The sequence below is a fragment of the Pelophylax lessonae genome (genome assembly GCF_965119305.1).
Source record: "Pelophylax lessonae genome assembly, chromosome: 3".
Lineage (NCBI taxonomy): Eukaryota > Metazoa > Chordata > Amphibia > Anura > Ranidae > Pelophylax > Pelophylax lessonae.
In genome coordinates this window covers 175584023-175598477 of record NC_138770.1, presented here as the reverse complement: position 1 = coordinate 175598477, position 14455 = coordinate 175584023, and the positions used below count along the sequence as shown (strand labels likewise).

Sequence of the window (14455 nt, the reverse complement as noted above, 5' to 3'; positions counted from 1 at the left end):
ATAGAGTCGTAGTCTACTCTATGACTAAGCGCTAAAGAGTGTGAAATGCGTAAGAGGATTTGTTCCTCATTGTATTGTGTATGCCAATTTTAGGATTTAATAAAAGATATTGACAACATAGCTGGTGTGCAGTCATCCACCTAGTTAGAGGTATATAGGATCTTTTTAAGTTCCTGAGTCTACAAATCAGCTTCAGGAATTCTTCCGGTTGGGAAACTTGGCATAATGTGTTTGTATATGCTTTATTCCACCCAGTTAGAAAACTCCTTCTGCAGCTCCAGGAACAAGACATGCTTCCAATTGTTCTTACAGATTGTAGCAGTCAGCACTATTGGCCTCATTCATTGTTGGATTGGTAGGTTGGCTTCCAAGATGGGGAGGGTTTAGGGTTATCACCAAGATATCTCAGGATTTCTTAAGCCCCGTACACACGCGTCGAAAATTGGCAGGGAATTTTCGTCCGACGACCGATCTGCCGATTTTCGGCTTGTTAGTATGATGCTTCCGACAACCAACTCCGACTTTTCAGCCGAAAAAAATCTGGTGTGCAGACTATAACATTTTTGTTGGCCGTCAACACAACGGCCGATTTTGGTGCAGTCAGTACAGATTTCGACAGGGAAAAATCTGGGCATGCTCAGTGAAGAAAGAACACAAAGAAAGCAAACCAACACATGACATCACTTCTGAAGTAGAATTTTGTTGGGCGAGACAATTTGTGTGCAGTCTAGGCACATTCCAACCAACAAAACACAACTCTGGACAAAAGACAGAGGATCGGTCGGCCGATAATTGTTGCGTGTGTACGGGGCTTTAATGTTAGAGACAGTAGGGAGTCTGCAGTAGGTGTTATGGGAATATCTGACCTGCAGGTAACCGAAAATGGGCTCCTAGATTACAATAGTAGTAACATAGGGGATTGGGGTGTGATGATGTACTACAGGTCTGGCTGGGGGAATACTGAAGCCTTGAGCAGGTAGACTGCTCCCTGCATAACATTAAATGGACACATGAGAAGAAAAAACACATTTGTCTGATACTGGTACAGTTTCTAGATGATCTGTTGGGCAGTATGAAGCCTGTCAAGTGTTTATCTTCTCACAGCTTGGTTTTGCAGTAATTCCACACACAGAACAATGTGGCACCGCTGACAGCGAGTAGCATAGGAACGCGCTTAGCTCAGGGATCCAGTGTACTGTTGATGGGCAATCTGCAGTCTCCTCATTCTAAATTTCATGGTAAGAAGGAAATCTCTTCTTCCTTAGTAAGAGGAGGGTTAATCCGCCAAACCTTTAATTCAGATAAATAGTCATAAAATTCAGGAGCTGGTGCCTTAAGAATAAATCTTTGTTAAATAAAAGAACAAAGCCACACATACCTCCTCTTACACTGGATAATGGCAAATCTCTGCTCAACAAACATAATAGAGATGAAGTGTTTAAATGAAACTGATTTGTCTCTGGGCTCCGCTCACATCTGGTCAGCGTTACAGATCCTCTTGTTGCTTCCTCCACCCCCCTTTACCTTTTTTTTTTACTATAATCCCATCTAAATCCCATCCATAATGCATAGCTTATTTCTCAGAAGTGATGAGTGAATAAAGCACTTTTCAGTTTATGTTAGTCAGATGCTGGGGAGAATTCATTGCTGGGTGGATGTGGTGAGGTCCTGAATGAGATGTCTTTATCACACTAGATTAAATGCATTTCTTGGAGTCAAGCTTTCCTTTGCCCTTGAAATAAGCAGCAATATTAATAGACTTGCTCAGTACCGGGAGCTGCCACCTTGAGCTTTGAGATACAGTCCCTCTCGGAAGAAGGAACAGGAATTGTGGAATTCTGCAGCATAATGAACACGCGTTCTGTGCGGCAGTCCACTGTGTCCTTCCTAATGTTGACATGGGCTTTGTTGTAGCGCTGGCTGTGTCTATTATGATGTTAATGCACACAATGTTCATATTGTGCATGGAGAACTATGAAAAAAAAGACACAAAACCTTGTGATACAATTATGGTTATAATGATTCTGAATTTCAGTACAGCAGCTAGAGAATGAAGGATTGTTCAGACAGAGATGTATGCTTCTGTTCAGATACCTGTAGAAATTGTTTCGTTTACAACATTTCTTTTAGGAGTCATGCATATGGGTGCAATGTAAAATTTGTGAGTATTTCCCAAAAGCCATAGGTGCTGCTTACAGCCGACCATAGAAATCAATGGCTGTGTGCCAGTATATGCCAATACTTGCTTAAACACATACATACAAATGTATGACCCTGGATGCAGAATGTCAGAATCTGGCCTATTCACACATGCAGCTATTGATTTCTATGGGTGGCCAAGCTCAGCACCTATCTCTCCAGACTGGGGAAATACACCCACATTTTTACATTGTATGGTCCTGTGATAACTTACATCAGTGGTTCTCAAAGTTTCCGAGACACTTTTAAAGTCCAACTCTACACAATTATTTTGTTTTGTTTTAGATAGGGTGGATTAGAACCACTGTCGGGAGTTTATTTCTTCTCCCTGTTGAGGGGTTTAATCACTAACTGTCACAGGGAACTCACAGAATCTTAGAAAGATTACCCCGCTGCGATACATGGGCAGCAATAAAACCCTGACAGAGATTCTGACCTTTTCCCGTTCTAATAAAATTCAAAAAGGGCACGTATTGCTCTGTGCCCCCCCAGTGGCGGTTCTACATTAAATTGCTCCCCGGGCAAGACTCCCTCCCGGCGCTCCCCCCCCAAAAAAAAAAAAATAACATGACAACATAACAATAAATGCAGAGTGCCACAGCATTGCCCCCAATAAATGCAGAGTGCCACAGCATTGCCCCCAATAAATGCAGAGTGCCACAGCATTGCCCCCAATAAATGCAGAGTGCCACAGCAATGCCCCCAATAAATGCAGAGTGCCACAGCAATGCCCCCAATAAATGCAGAGTGCCACAGCATTGCCCCCAATAAATGCAGAGTGCCAAAGCAATGCCCCCAATAAATGCAGAGTGCCACAGCATTGCCCCCTTTCAATGTAGAGATGCCAGCGTGCCACCTTTCAATGCAGAGCGCCAGCGTTCCCCCCGCGAGACCCGTCTGTGCACTTACCTCACTTCTCTTCAGTTCAGTCCCCGGATTCCCCGCTTCTCCTCAGTCCTCCCGCGGCGCCTCCTCCCCGGCCAATGGCATGGGGTTTGCCTTTCGGCCAATCAGGAAGCGTGAGGACCCGCTCCCTGATTGGCCAGGAGGAGGATCAGTGTGACAATAGCGAATTTTCATTCGCTATTGTCACACAATGGGCGGGCTCGGGGGGGAGCAATGCTCTGCGCCTCGGCTGCCACAGTGAAATTATTCAAAGTTCCTCGGGCGGCCCGGTACCATTTGATCCACGGACCGGTACCAGTCCGTGGCTCGGGAACACTGTCATGCCACCCCCCACGTGTCATGAAAAAATGCCGCCCCGGGCGGCTTCCCCGTTCGCCCATGCCTAAAACCGCCACTGGTGCCAGCATTGGACAGATTTGGCTAACTTCCTGTCTTGGTGATCAAAGAAAAAGAGTAAGTTAACCCCTTTTCCAGTTTTTTTTTTTTTTGGGGGGTGGGGTTGGGGGAGGTAAAATCTCTGTCAATTTTTCTTTTTGTTGTTTGTGTCGCAGCTGGAGAGATTTACTCTTCTTTTTCTCCTGTGACCATTATGTCCAAGACAAAAAGTTGAAGGAGACCAAAATCGTAGCATTGTCACCAGGGCAAGAGATAATGGTAAACCATCTAATGGTAACAAATGTCCCAGTGACAACGAAGATGGGAATTCCCTTCAGTTTTGGAAATTTTTCCTTATCTGGTACAACCAAAAGTAAGAGCAAATTTCTTCAATATGAGGGGAAAGACCCCTTTGGGATGGTTGTTACCAGGCCCATTGATTAGAAAAATTCTAAATGGAAGAGGGATAGGGGTGGTAGGGGGCACTGACTGCAATGAAAACCTGACAGAGGATCTAACCATTCTTTACTCTGTCCAAAACAAAACAAAAAAGGTTTGTGTTAAAGATACACTTTAATGTCTGCCTGATTTCTTTTCTCAGGGTGGGAAGATCCCAGTGAGATGGACAGCACCAGAAGCTATTGCTTACCGCAAATTCACATCAGCCAGTGATGTCTGGAGTTATGGTATTGTCATGTGGGAAGTGATGTCTTTTGGGGAACGGCCGTACTGGGACATGTCCAATCAGGATGTAAGAAAGCAATTATTTCTCATGCTCTTTTTTTTATATTGATTGTAACCTTTTTTTTCTTTTTGTATTTTATTTTTTAAAAGAGATATTGTCCTAAACATTTATATGATTATTCATACTAAGAAATGTAATAAATTCCCTGAATCCACCAATCAGAATAAAGCAAACCTGTCACTAGCTGTAACAGGATAAAGTAAGCACATACTTGAACACTAGGCACCGTCATAGCTGCAGGGTGCCCACTTTTTCATCTTGCAATGGTCCCAAGAGAATCCAACAGTGCAGTGTGGTTCTCCATAGATACACACCTTGTTTCCAGGTTTTAGGGGCTCCAAGGAGACCATGCAATGGTGCATTTTCCAGCAAGTTATTTCAGTTAGTACCTGGGGATGCATTTATTCAGTCAAGTGCTTGTTACAACTTAAGTTTAGCTCCATTTTTACAGTTGTAATGCCAATGCCACACCTGTAATATTGTCACTGATGAAAACGTACTACCTAAAAGACCAGAAAAACTGCATACCTGTTTCTGTGGTGTTTCTTCCTCACTGGCTGGACCAGTGAGATGTTGCTCCTTTACTGACGGAAACCCTGAAGAGTCTTCTTCGCCAGATACCAAGGGAGCAATTTAATGCAAACAGGTGAGTAGTTTCTCTGTCCTCTCTAGAAATCATGTCCCTATCAAGTTGTCGCCAGTGACAGGATCACAAGTGTGATATAGACAGGCCTTACTACTGACATCTTAGTACATGAGGCTTATTGTGGGATTTGATGGCTCATTTACTGTGTGTATGTTAGGCTTTTCATTTATTATTAAATGAGTATTGAATTTTGATTAGTTGATAAATTCAAAGTGGAATTCCAGACTAGGACTAACAAACCTTAAATCTGCAAACATCTCACTTCTAACCCCTATACCAACTTCCTTGTAGAAGGAATATGTTTATATTTACCACATGATCTCCCCAGCATCCAGCTTCAGGGGAGAGGGGAGAGCACCGACAATGGATGGAATACCTGAATGATGAAATCACCCATAGGCTTACTATGGTGCATCCGCTGTGGGCTGTCCCTCCTCTTCCCTGAAACCGGGCCACTGGGAGCTGATCATGTGACTGGATCGGAGCGCCCAGAGAATAGGCAGATATAATCATCTTTCTACTACACGGTAGTTACTACAGGTGCTAGAAAAGGGATGGGAGAAGTTTTAAAGTGATTGTAAAGGCAGAAGTTTTTTTTACCATCTCTGAATTAAAGTATATAACCATTTGTGTACATCTCCAAACCCCACCCCCCCTAAATGCTTGCCTGAGCCCGATCTAGATCCAGTGCTGTGCCTAGGAGCAGCGCTTTTTCCTCTCTCTCTCTCTCTCCTTACTGGCCATAGAGGCAGCAGCGGGAGTCATTGGCTCTTGCTGTTGTCAATCACAGCCTATGGGGAGATAGTGGGGGGATGTGGCCGCACAGAGAATGGCTCAGGATTAAGCCCACACAAATGTTCCCATAGCAAGCGGCTTGCTAAGGGGGTATTTAAAAGGGTGGATAAGTAAGGAGTGCCAGAGCAACTATTACACAGAGCAGATAAGTATGAAATGTTTGTTATTTTAAAAAATACCTTTACAAAAAACGTTAAAGCGTAACTCTACTTTTTTTTGAGAAAAAAATATTCCCCTCTGGATGATTTATGTACATTGCAAGGATTTAAACAAACTTTGTTGCAGATTCCTACCTTTTGTTATTCTGAAGAAATCCCCAGTTTGTTCCTCTGTGCCTCTGTGCTAAGTGGGTCTAATGGGAGAGGTTTTATAAATATTAATCAGCTGTACACCTGCAGAGCACTAATGAGGAAATCCGCTGGGCCTGCATACCTTTAGCTGTGTTCCTATTGGGAGTATCCCACCAAAAATGACATTTTTGTTACAGGGGATGCCTGAAATCTGACTTGTATCTTAAGCAGACTTCTGGGAAGATTGGTGAGCCAATCACACAAGCAGGAAATGTTTCTGGGGTGTGGTCAGTATACATTCTGTGTACAGAACAGCTCCAGGTAGCCATATTGCATTGCATTTTCATAAAATTACAGTGCCTGCAGATTGAAAAGGAAAGGTAATTTAAAAATAACATCCAATTACAATATGACTTGTGTCGCAGTTGTATACACTTTATTATTTTTTCTTTTTGCTATTTTTTTCCCCACGAAAGTGGAGTTACCCATTAAGCTTAGTTAGTTGTAGCCTGGAGTTCCACTTTAATTTAAACCTAAAACACCAAGAATAAGTATTCTTATTTTCCAAAAAGTTACAGTTATGTTAAAGAGAGTCCAATGAGATAAGAATGAAATAAGTCACGTGGCTGTTAAAGCCGAACTAAAGGAAAAAAATGTAAAAAAACTACAAGCAGGCAGGCTTATAGCATGTCTCTTCTGCAATAAAACAAACTTTCCCGCTTGTTCACAATCTTCTTTAGAATATACATTGAGTTCAATGTACATTCTCAACACACTTAGGTGCCAGAATTATTAAAATCCAATGACCCTGCACCCGGAAAAAGGTAGGGTGAAGATGTTATCACCCGCTAGGGAACTCACAAAGATCACATTGCGAAAGCAGAGGTTAATATTTTAGTGCCTTATAGGCTCCATTCACACCTGAGCGTATCGTTTTCAGGCGTTTTTTTGGGGCTTTTTATAGGCGTTTTTTCTGGCTTTTTCAGGCGTTTTTTGCAGGTGTTTGGAGGAAGGCATTGACATCTAACAAATCAACCAACAAAGAAACTCATGTGCTTTTTTGAGCTTCAGGCGTTTTTCTTCTGGAGACAAAACGCTGAGATATGAACAGGGGCCTTTGAAATGAATGGGATTTTGTTTGTTGGGTGTTCAGACATTTTACGAGCTGAAATACGCTCAGGTGTGAACAGGGCCTAATAAAGACTTTAGTGCCACTTTAATAAAGATCCTTATTACAGTGTAACGCTTTGTGATTGAGCATATAGTATGCCATCATGTGTCTTAAACACCACCACTGGAGACCACCATTTTGTTGGTTTGTAAGCAGTTTAAATCTTCAGCAGTTGCACGTGCTGCTAGGTTGTTCAGAAGTCTCTAAAATCTCTTATGTGTACAGTCTTATGGGATGCAGTCTATTAGATAGTCCTCAGATAGCAAGGTTTCCGACAACAAGCCCACCATTACAATTATGTTTGCAAGATAGCAGATGTAGCCGCTTCGAGGAGCTTGATATGTAGGTAGAGGTGCTGAATTTTTCCCGCATTCTGTTGGTCCACCATTGAATAGACAAGGAAAGAAAAAATCATGTTTGAAAAAAGGTGCATACATGTAAAATAACTGTGTTTATGAAATATAATGCATTTATTAAAAGTATATACTGTATTTGCTGGTGAAATATGTTGGGGCACAGCCAGTCAATGTGGCAGAGTGGGTTTGCTGGTTGCTCAGAGACAGGAGGGACAATAGTGTAATACACTGAGACTTGTAGTTCCTCAGAGCCAAACGCTTTCTGCTGACACACCTTTGGAGAATTGGGAGTTTTCTTCCACGTCCCTGTTTTTACAAAATGAACACTTAATTGCTATTACCAGTTACCTTCTACTCAAACATACATACTTAAAGAGGAAGTAAACTCTGCATTCCTTTTTGCGATTTTCACTCCATGTGATATGAAAACATATTTGCAATCCTTGCACAGTATAATGTATACATAATTGTTTCCTACTTACTGTTTCTTAGTAGTTTGTAAAAAATGTGTCTTCTCGTATTCGGTGGCACCATCTTGAGAACTGTTTACTGATTCATCTTTGGATGTCATTTCCGCCCTTCCTTGATTCCCCTGCTGAAATCTGGCGCATGCGTGATAGTTTATTATCCAAGCCTCTTTCTTGATCCTCTTTCTTCAGATGATTGCCACTATAGGTTTACTCCACTTGTGACGTCACACAGTCACATGGGGAGAATCATGAAGCTAGGAATGAAAGCCCAGTCTCACGAGTCTGCAAAGCTGTGCTGCAGACAGTGGTGCTCTCGTACACAGCATGCTGTGGATGGGGAAATGGCACACAGAGCGAGCTGTGAATCACAAGGCGGGAAGCATATGCCCCGGTGACATAATCAAACTTTACTTGACGGATTGCAAGTAATCACAGGCAGCGATTAATAGGTTTATTTATGAGGTGTGCAATGTGCTTAAGTTGCATTGGAGAGTTTACAACCACTTTAAAATGATTGTAAAGTGTCGTTTTTTTTTTTTAAATAACAAACATGTTATACTTACCTCCTTTGTGCAGTTGGTTTTGCACAGAGCAGCCCGGATCCTCCTCTTCTTGGGTCCCTCTTTGTTGCTCCTAGCCCCTCCCTTCTGTCCAGTACCCCCACAGCAAGCAGCTTGCTATGGGGGCACCCGAGCCAAGTTTCAGCTCCCTTTGTCCATTCGGACATGGAGCTATGGTTTGGCCCCACCCCCTCTTTCTACTGATTAGCTAACTGATTTTGATTGACAGCCACGGAAGCCAATGGCACTGTGGCTGTGTTTCAGCCAATCAGGTGGGAGAGTCCCAGATGGCCTGAGGGACTCATGGACTGCACTGGACAGAGACGGGGCTCAGGTGAGTATTAGTGGTTGCTGGGTAGGCTGCTACACACAGAAGGCTTGTTATCTTAATGCATAGAATGCAACAAGATAAAAAACCTTCTGCCTCTACAACTCCTTTAAGCCCCGTACACATGATCTGAAAATTGAACGACAAATTGTCTGACTTTTTTTGCTTGCTAGTCGCATTTTGAAACGGAAGCGGTAACTAAAGTTAAGACAGAATAAAGAAATCAGTGATGTAATGTATTCTATGTGTATTGTATTTTCAGACGAATACTGTACTGATTAAACAAAAATTGTACAATCTGGTATGGTACGAGAAACATTTTCTTGTTTGTCCCTGTAGATAATATCGGATATACTGTCGTGATCAGCTCTTGAAAGCGGTGCACTAACTTTAGGATTATTGTACGATCGCTTTGAAAGCAGTATTTGTCGTCCGATTTTCAGATCGTGTGTACGGGCCTTAAGGCTGCTGATTATAACATCCAAGTATATGAGGATCATTCTTGCCAGCCCAATCCTAACACACAGATAGCGGCTGACACTATACACACCGTGCCTACTAAATAGCGAGCATGGGAAGTTGTACTTTCTCAGCATTCTGTTGAAATACTGCACAAATCAAAGCATGATAGAGCGAGGGGGAGGGCTGGCGGGTGGGTGAGCACTGAAAACTACTGCTGTGTCAGATGGATCAGGCTGAAAAAGAAGAAAAGAATCCACATAAAGCAAGAAAATTGGAAAGTGCAGCCAGTGCACTGGGAAGTAATTGGACTTGAAGAAGCTTTGAACATGTCAGGCTGGTGGAGATGCTCAGCTCTTACAGTAATGCAGTGAGCGGCAGATATAATGAAGGCGAGAGCAGAACAATGCTCTGAACAGTGTGTGCCTTTGATTAACCTGCTGCAGCCTCGGCACTCTGACTGCCCTCACTCTCCAAACCACTGTAATCACACAGGAGGGGAGAGGGGGGCTGTCGTGCTACAGAGCAATTAAAGCAAAGGCGGTCGGTGGCGAAGAACTAGACTGCACTGCGACCTTGGTACAGTGTGCTAGATTAAAGCCACTACAGGACTACAAGTGGTATTATAAATATCCAACAGCACATGTAAGAGACCACTAAATGCGTATTGCAAGGCAATTTATGTAACTTTTTTTGATAAAATCTATGTAAATGTTTCAGGATCTTTAAAGTAGAATGACAGATAAAAAAAGATTTTTCGTTTTGGGTGTATTAAGGCAGGTACGGATTCTCTACAAGGTTTCTAAATCTGTCTGACAGCCTGGCATTGAGATCTACTCCCACCAGTGGCATAGCTGTGTGCCCTCCACATCTGGGCTTCAGATGTAACTATTCAAGGAGAAGCCACTAGGGGGTGTGTGGGTGGAAATAACACACAGGGGAGTGGCCTATAAATGGATGGCACATATAATACATCTGGTGAGGGTTGGGGACACATTGATCCCTTGAAATTGTTTTCAAAAAACGTAATAGTGACTCTATGAGCAAGAATTTCTATTTACTAGAATGACATATAGAGGCTCATGACATGTACTTGTGATGTTGCAATTATACCTCTGAACCAAAGCACTGCCATGATGGCATTATATCTCACCACAATTACATCAACACTTTACCAGGGCACTGCCATTGTGTCATTACATCTCACTCACAACCACATCAACACTGTAGCCAGGACACTCTGCCATGATGTCATCAAATCTCACTCACAACCACATCAACACTGTAGCCAGGACACTCTGCCATGATGTCATCACATCTCCCCTTCAATTACAACAACACTGTACCATGGCAGTTTCTTGCAGTTATTATCCACCAGAGACAAAATGGGAGTAATTTAAAACCTCCCCAAAATGACTAGATTCCCCTAGAGGGTGTGTGGGGTGGAAATGTTTCATACATGCATCTGGCAAGGGGTGGGGAAAAATTGGTCCCTTTAAATAAAAAAAAAACATATTAATGACTTATGCATATAACAAGAATACATTTACGAGAAATACATGCAAATAGATCCATGACATGAACATATGATGGTGTCTGTATACCTCAAAGTACCAAGGTGCTGCCATTATCTCATTATACGTCACCCACAATTACATTAATACTATACCACAACATTGCCATGATGTAATTACATCTTACTCACAATTGCATCAAAACTGTACCATGGCATTGGCATGATATCATTACGCCTCAACTACAATTACATCAACACTGTACCAGGTCTTTACCATGATGTTTGTACCCCTTACCCACATTTACATTAAAACTGTACCACAACATTGCCATGATGTAATTACATCTTACCCACAATTGCATCAAAACCGTACCATGGCATTGGCATGATATCATTACGCCTCAACTGCAATTACATCAACACTGTACCAGGTCTTTACCATGATATATTTACCCCGTACCCACATTTGCATTAAAACTGTGCCACAACATTGCCATGATGTCATTAAGCCTCAACCACAATTGACACTGAACCAGAACACAAACTTTTTATAATTTATAATTAAAAATGTAACTCCAGCCAAAATATTTTGTAGCATAGAACTAAAACCTCTGTCAGATTTTAAATGCAATGTGGAATAAATAGGAAACTTCCCAAAATTAGAGAAAATGCCACCTCTGATAGCTGGCAGTGGACCAAGTGTCCTCATTGTAGATATCCCCTCTACTTCTGTTCTGGTGGCAACCATGTCTCCTCACTTTCTCTTACCTGTAACAATGGCAATAACAAATATTAAGGTTATATCTCCCCAACAGAGACCTGGATAGCAGGAAAAAAAATGACAGAAGTCTTATCTGATCCCTACTTTATCAAAAACAATAAAAGGAGGTTTTGGCTGGAGTTTTACTTTAACTTTATAAAGTTCCTGCTTAAGAGTTTGATTGCATTTTAACCATCTCTGCTGTGAGCACAGAACTGATAGACAGACATAGTATATGCATCATTTGTTCTCCTAATTTTTATGCCTGTTTTATGGTTCTCTGTTCAGCCATTGGCTCTTCTGTTTTGCCGTTTTATGGCCATTTGCATTGGAAGTGCTGTCTCTTCACCGATTCTTCCTCTCTTCACAGGTCATCAATGCCATTGAGCAGGATTACCGCCTGCCTCCCCCCATGGACTGTCCAGCAGCCCTGCACCAGCTCATGCTGGACTGTTGGCAGAAGGATAGAAACAGCCGGCCGCGCTTTGGGGACATTGTTAATACTCTGGACAAGATGATCCGGAACCCCGCCAGCCTCAAAACAGTGGCCACCATCCCTGCTGTGTGAGTTTGGCCTGATCATAGGTCTGCTGTTAGTGGATGAAGCACATTTGGAAGAAGACAGGCATTTTGTTTTTTTTTTTATTTAATGACAGCACACATTACAATTAAACTCTGTCATGGTATTCCATCTTGGTGTGTTATGTTTGGAGAGCAGGCCCTCTGTGTGATAAACCAGCACTGCCAAACAAAGCTATACAGGTTGTGGCCTGAGTCATACACTTAGGCCTTTATTTAACCCCTTGCCTGTTAAACTGTCATACAAATGTTATGACTGTATCTTTTCTGTGCATAAAACTGTATCTATTTCATCTGTCCTTTCATAGGCTTAAAGATACCCTGTCACCATCTTAACAAATTGCAAGTAAAAGCAGAGAAAGAAAAATATTAAAGTATTTTAAAAGCTAAAGATTAAAAGATAAAGTATTTCAAGTTTTTTTTAAATGCTTACTTACAGTGTTTTCCTCTCCATAAATATTTGTTTTTCACTTGCAAAGTGGGACTAATTACTGTCTGTGCTGGCCTAGCTCCTGCACCCCTCACCTCACTTCCTTACATATCCTTTTATGTAGCAGCAGAAGGGAGGAGTGAAAGGAACTATTAAAGAGTGTTATCTTTGAGTCTGCTGGGGCTACTGACATCATATCTAAGATGGCGGTGCCCAGAAGCAGCCTCAGGGCTTTTGGATGTTTACACAAGGGGGATTTTAACAGGTAAATAAAATGCCCAAAATACATTAAATGCATATATAATAATAATATTGTGTGAATGAATGGTCTGCCGACAGATTTGCAAAATTAGGTAACAGTTTTTGCTTTCCTGTAAAAGTATCCACCTGGCTAGCTGCACTGTTTATACTAGACTAAAACTCTCCCCATATGCCTGAACTATGCTTTGAGCCCTATAAAGACAAAGGGATTGGTTTTCTAACACTGGAGAGTGAAAAATCTGGTTCAGCTCTGCATAGAAACCAGTAAGCTTCCAGTTTTTTGTCAAAGCCTAGAACAAGGTTAAGCCTAGTACACACGCAACGATTATCGGACGACCGATCCTCTGTCTTTTGTCCAGAGTGGTGTTTTGTTGGTTGGAATGTGCCTAGACTGCACACGAATTTTCTGGCCCGACAAAATTCTACTTCAGAAGTGATGTCATGTGTTGGTTTGCTTTCTTTGTGTTCTTTCTTCTCTGAGCATGCCCAGTCTTGCTCATTAGATTTTTCCCTGTCGAAATCTGTACTGACTGCACAAAACTCGGCCGTGTTTTGACGGCAGACAAAAATTTTATAGCCTGCACACCAGATTTTTTTCGGCCGAAAAGTCAGAGTCGGTTGTCAGAAGCATCATACTAACTAGCCGAAAATCGGCAGATCGGTCGTCGGACGAAAATTCCCTGCCGATTTTTGACGCTTGTGTATGAGGCTTAAGTTTATAAGCCGATTAGCTACCATGCATAGCTGCACCAGATTTTGCATTCTCCAGTATTAGTAAATCAACCCCAACGTAAGTGGCAGTAGTTGTGCAAATATCGGAGGCTTATTTACTTTGCTGGAATATCTAGTATTATGAAGCCTCTCTAGACACCCTTTGCAAGTCCTTGTAATTCCCTTTTACCCTGATCATTCCCTCCCTTCATCACATTGGCTACACTCCTACACTATGATTACCCCTCTTCATACTGATTATTCCACCTGTACCACCTCATCCAGGAACTTTTTACCCCTCCTGCAGCCACCTTTTATCTTTAGTCACCCTTCTAATAGCCCCCTTTTCCACCTTGCAACCTTACCTATTAACCATAGACAAGTGGTTCTCCAGCTAACTTACAGGGGATCTACCTACTATATATGATCATGTTTACTACCTCAATGTAGTAACGGTAATGTAGTGAGCTGTTTTACAAACTTCTGTTTCTAAATATGTAGGTGCTAGCTTGTGTTGACTTGGTAGGCATGTGCGTTCTGCTGACTACTTACAGTCTGTAATATACTGAACACTAGGTGCCACCATAATAAGCTAATGATGTCTCATATTTTTACAGGCCTTCCCAGCCACTGCTTGACCGCTCCATCCCAGACTTCACAGCCTTTACCTCAGTGGATGACTGGTTGAGTGCTATCAAAATGGGACAGTACAGAGATAACTTCCTGAGCTCTGGTTTCACCTCATTGCAGCTTGTTGCCCAGATGACTCCAGAGTATGTATTCATCTGTCAAGCGGACTTCAGCTAAAACTTGGGATATGAATACCTAATGTGAGATACCTCTTCAAGGATGTTAAGGGTTTCAAATTATCATGTTCCCCTGCACTTCTTCCTTTGCT

The 14455-nt window shown here is 42.2% G+C and overlaps 1 protein-coding gene across 3 annotated transcripts in view; it reads left to right on the top strand.

The window, feature by feature from the left end:
* Positions 1 to 14455, top strand: part of EPHB1 (EPH receptor B1) — a 453186-nt gene that overhangs the window by 390048 nt on the left and 48683 nt on the right. For 2 of the 3 annotated variants that reach the window (XM_082252213.1, XM_082252214.1), the window contains exons 13-15: positions 4082 to 4231; positions 11947 to 12140; positions 14175 to 14330. In XM_082252213.1, the coding sequence (XP_082108339.1) occupies positions 4082 to 4231; positions 11947 to 12140; positions 14175 to 14330 (500 nt within the window). Of the gene's footprint in view, positions 1 to 4081; positions 4232 to 11946; positions 12141 to 14174; positions 14388 to 14455 lie in introns of all 3 variants that reach the window. The other variant, XM_082252215.1, reaches the window with a different exon arrangement.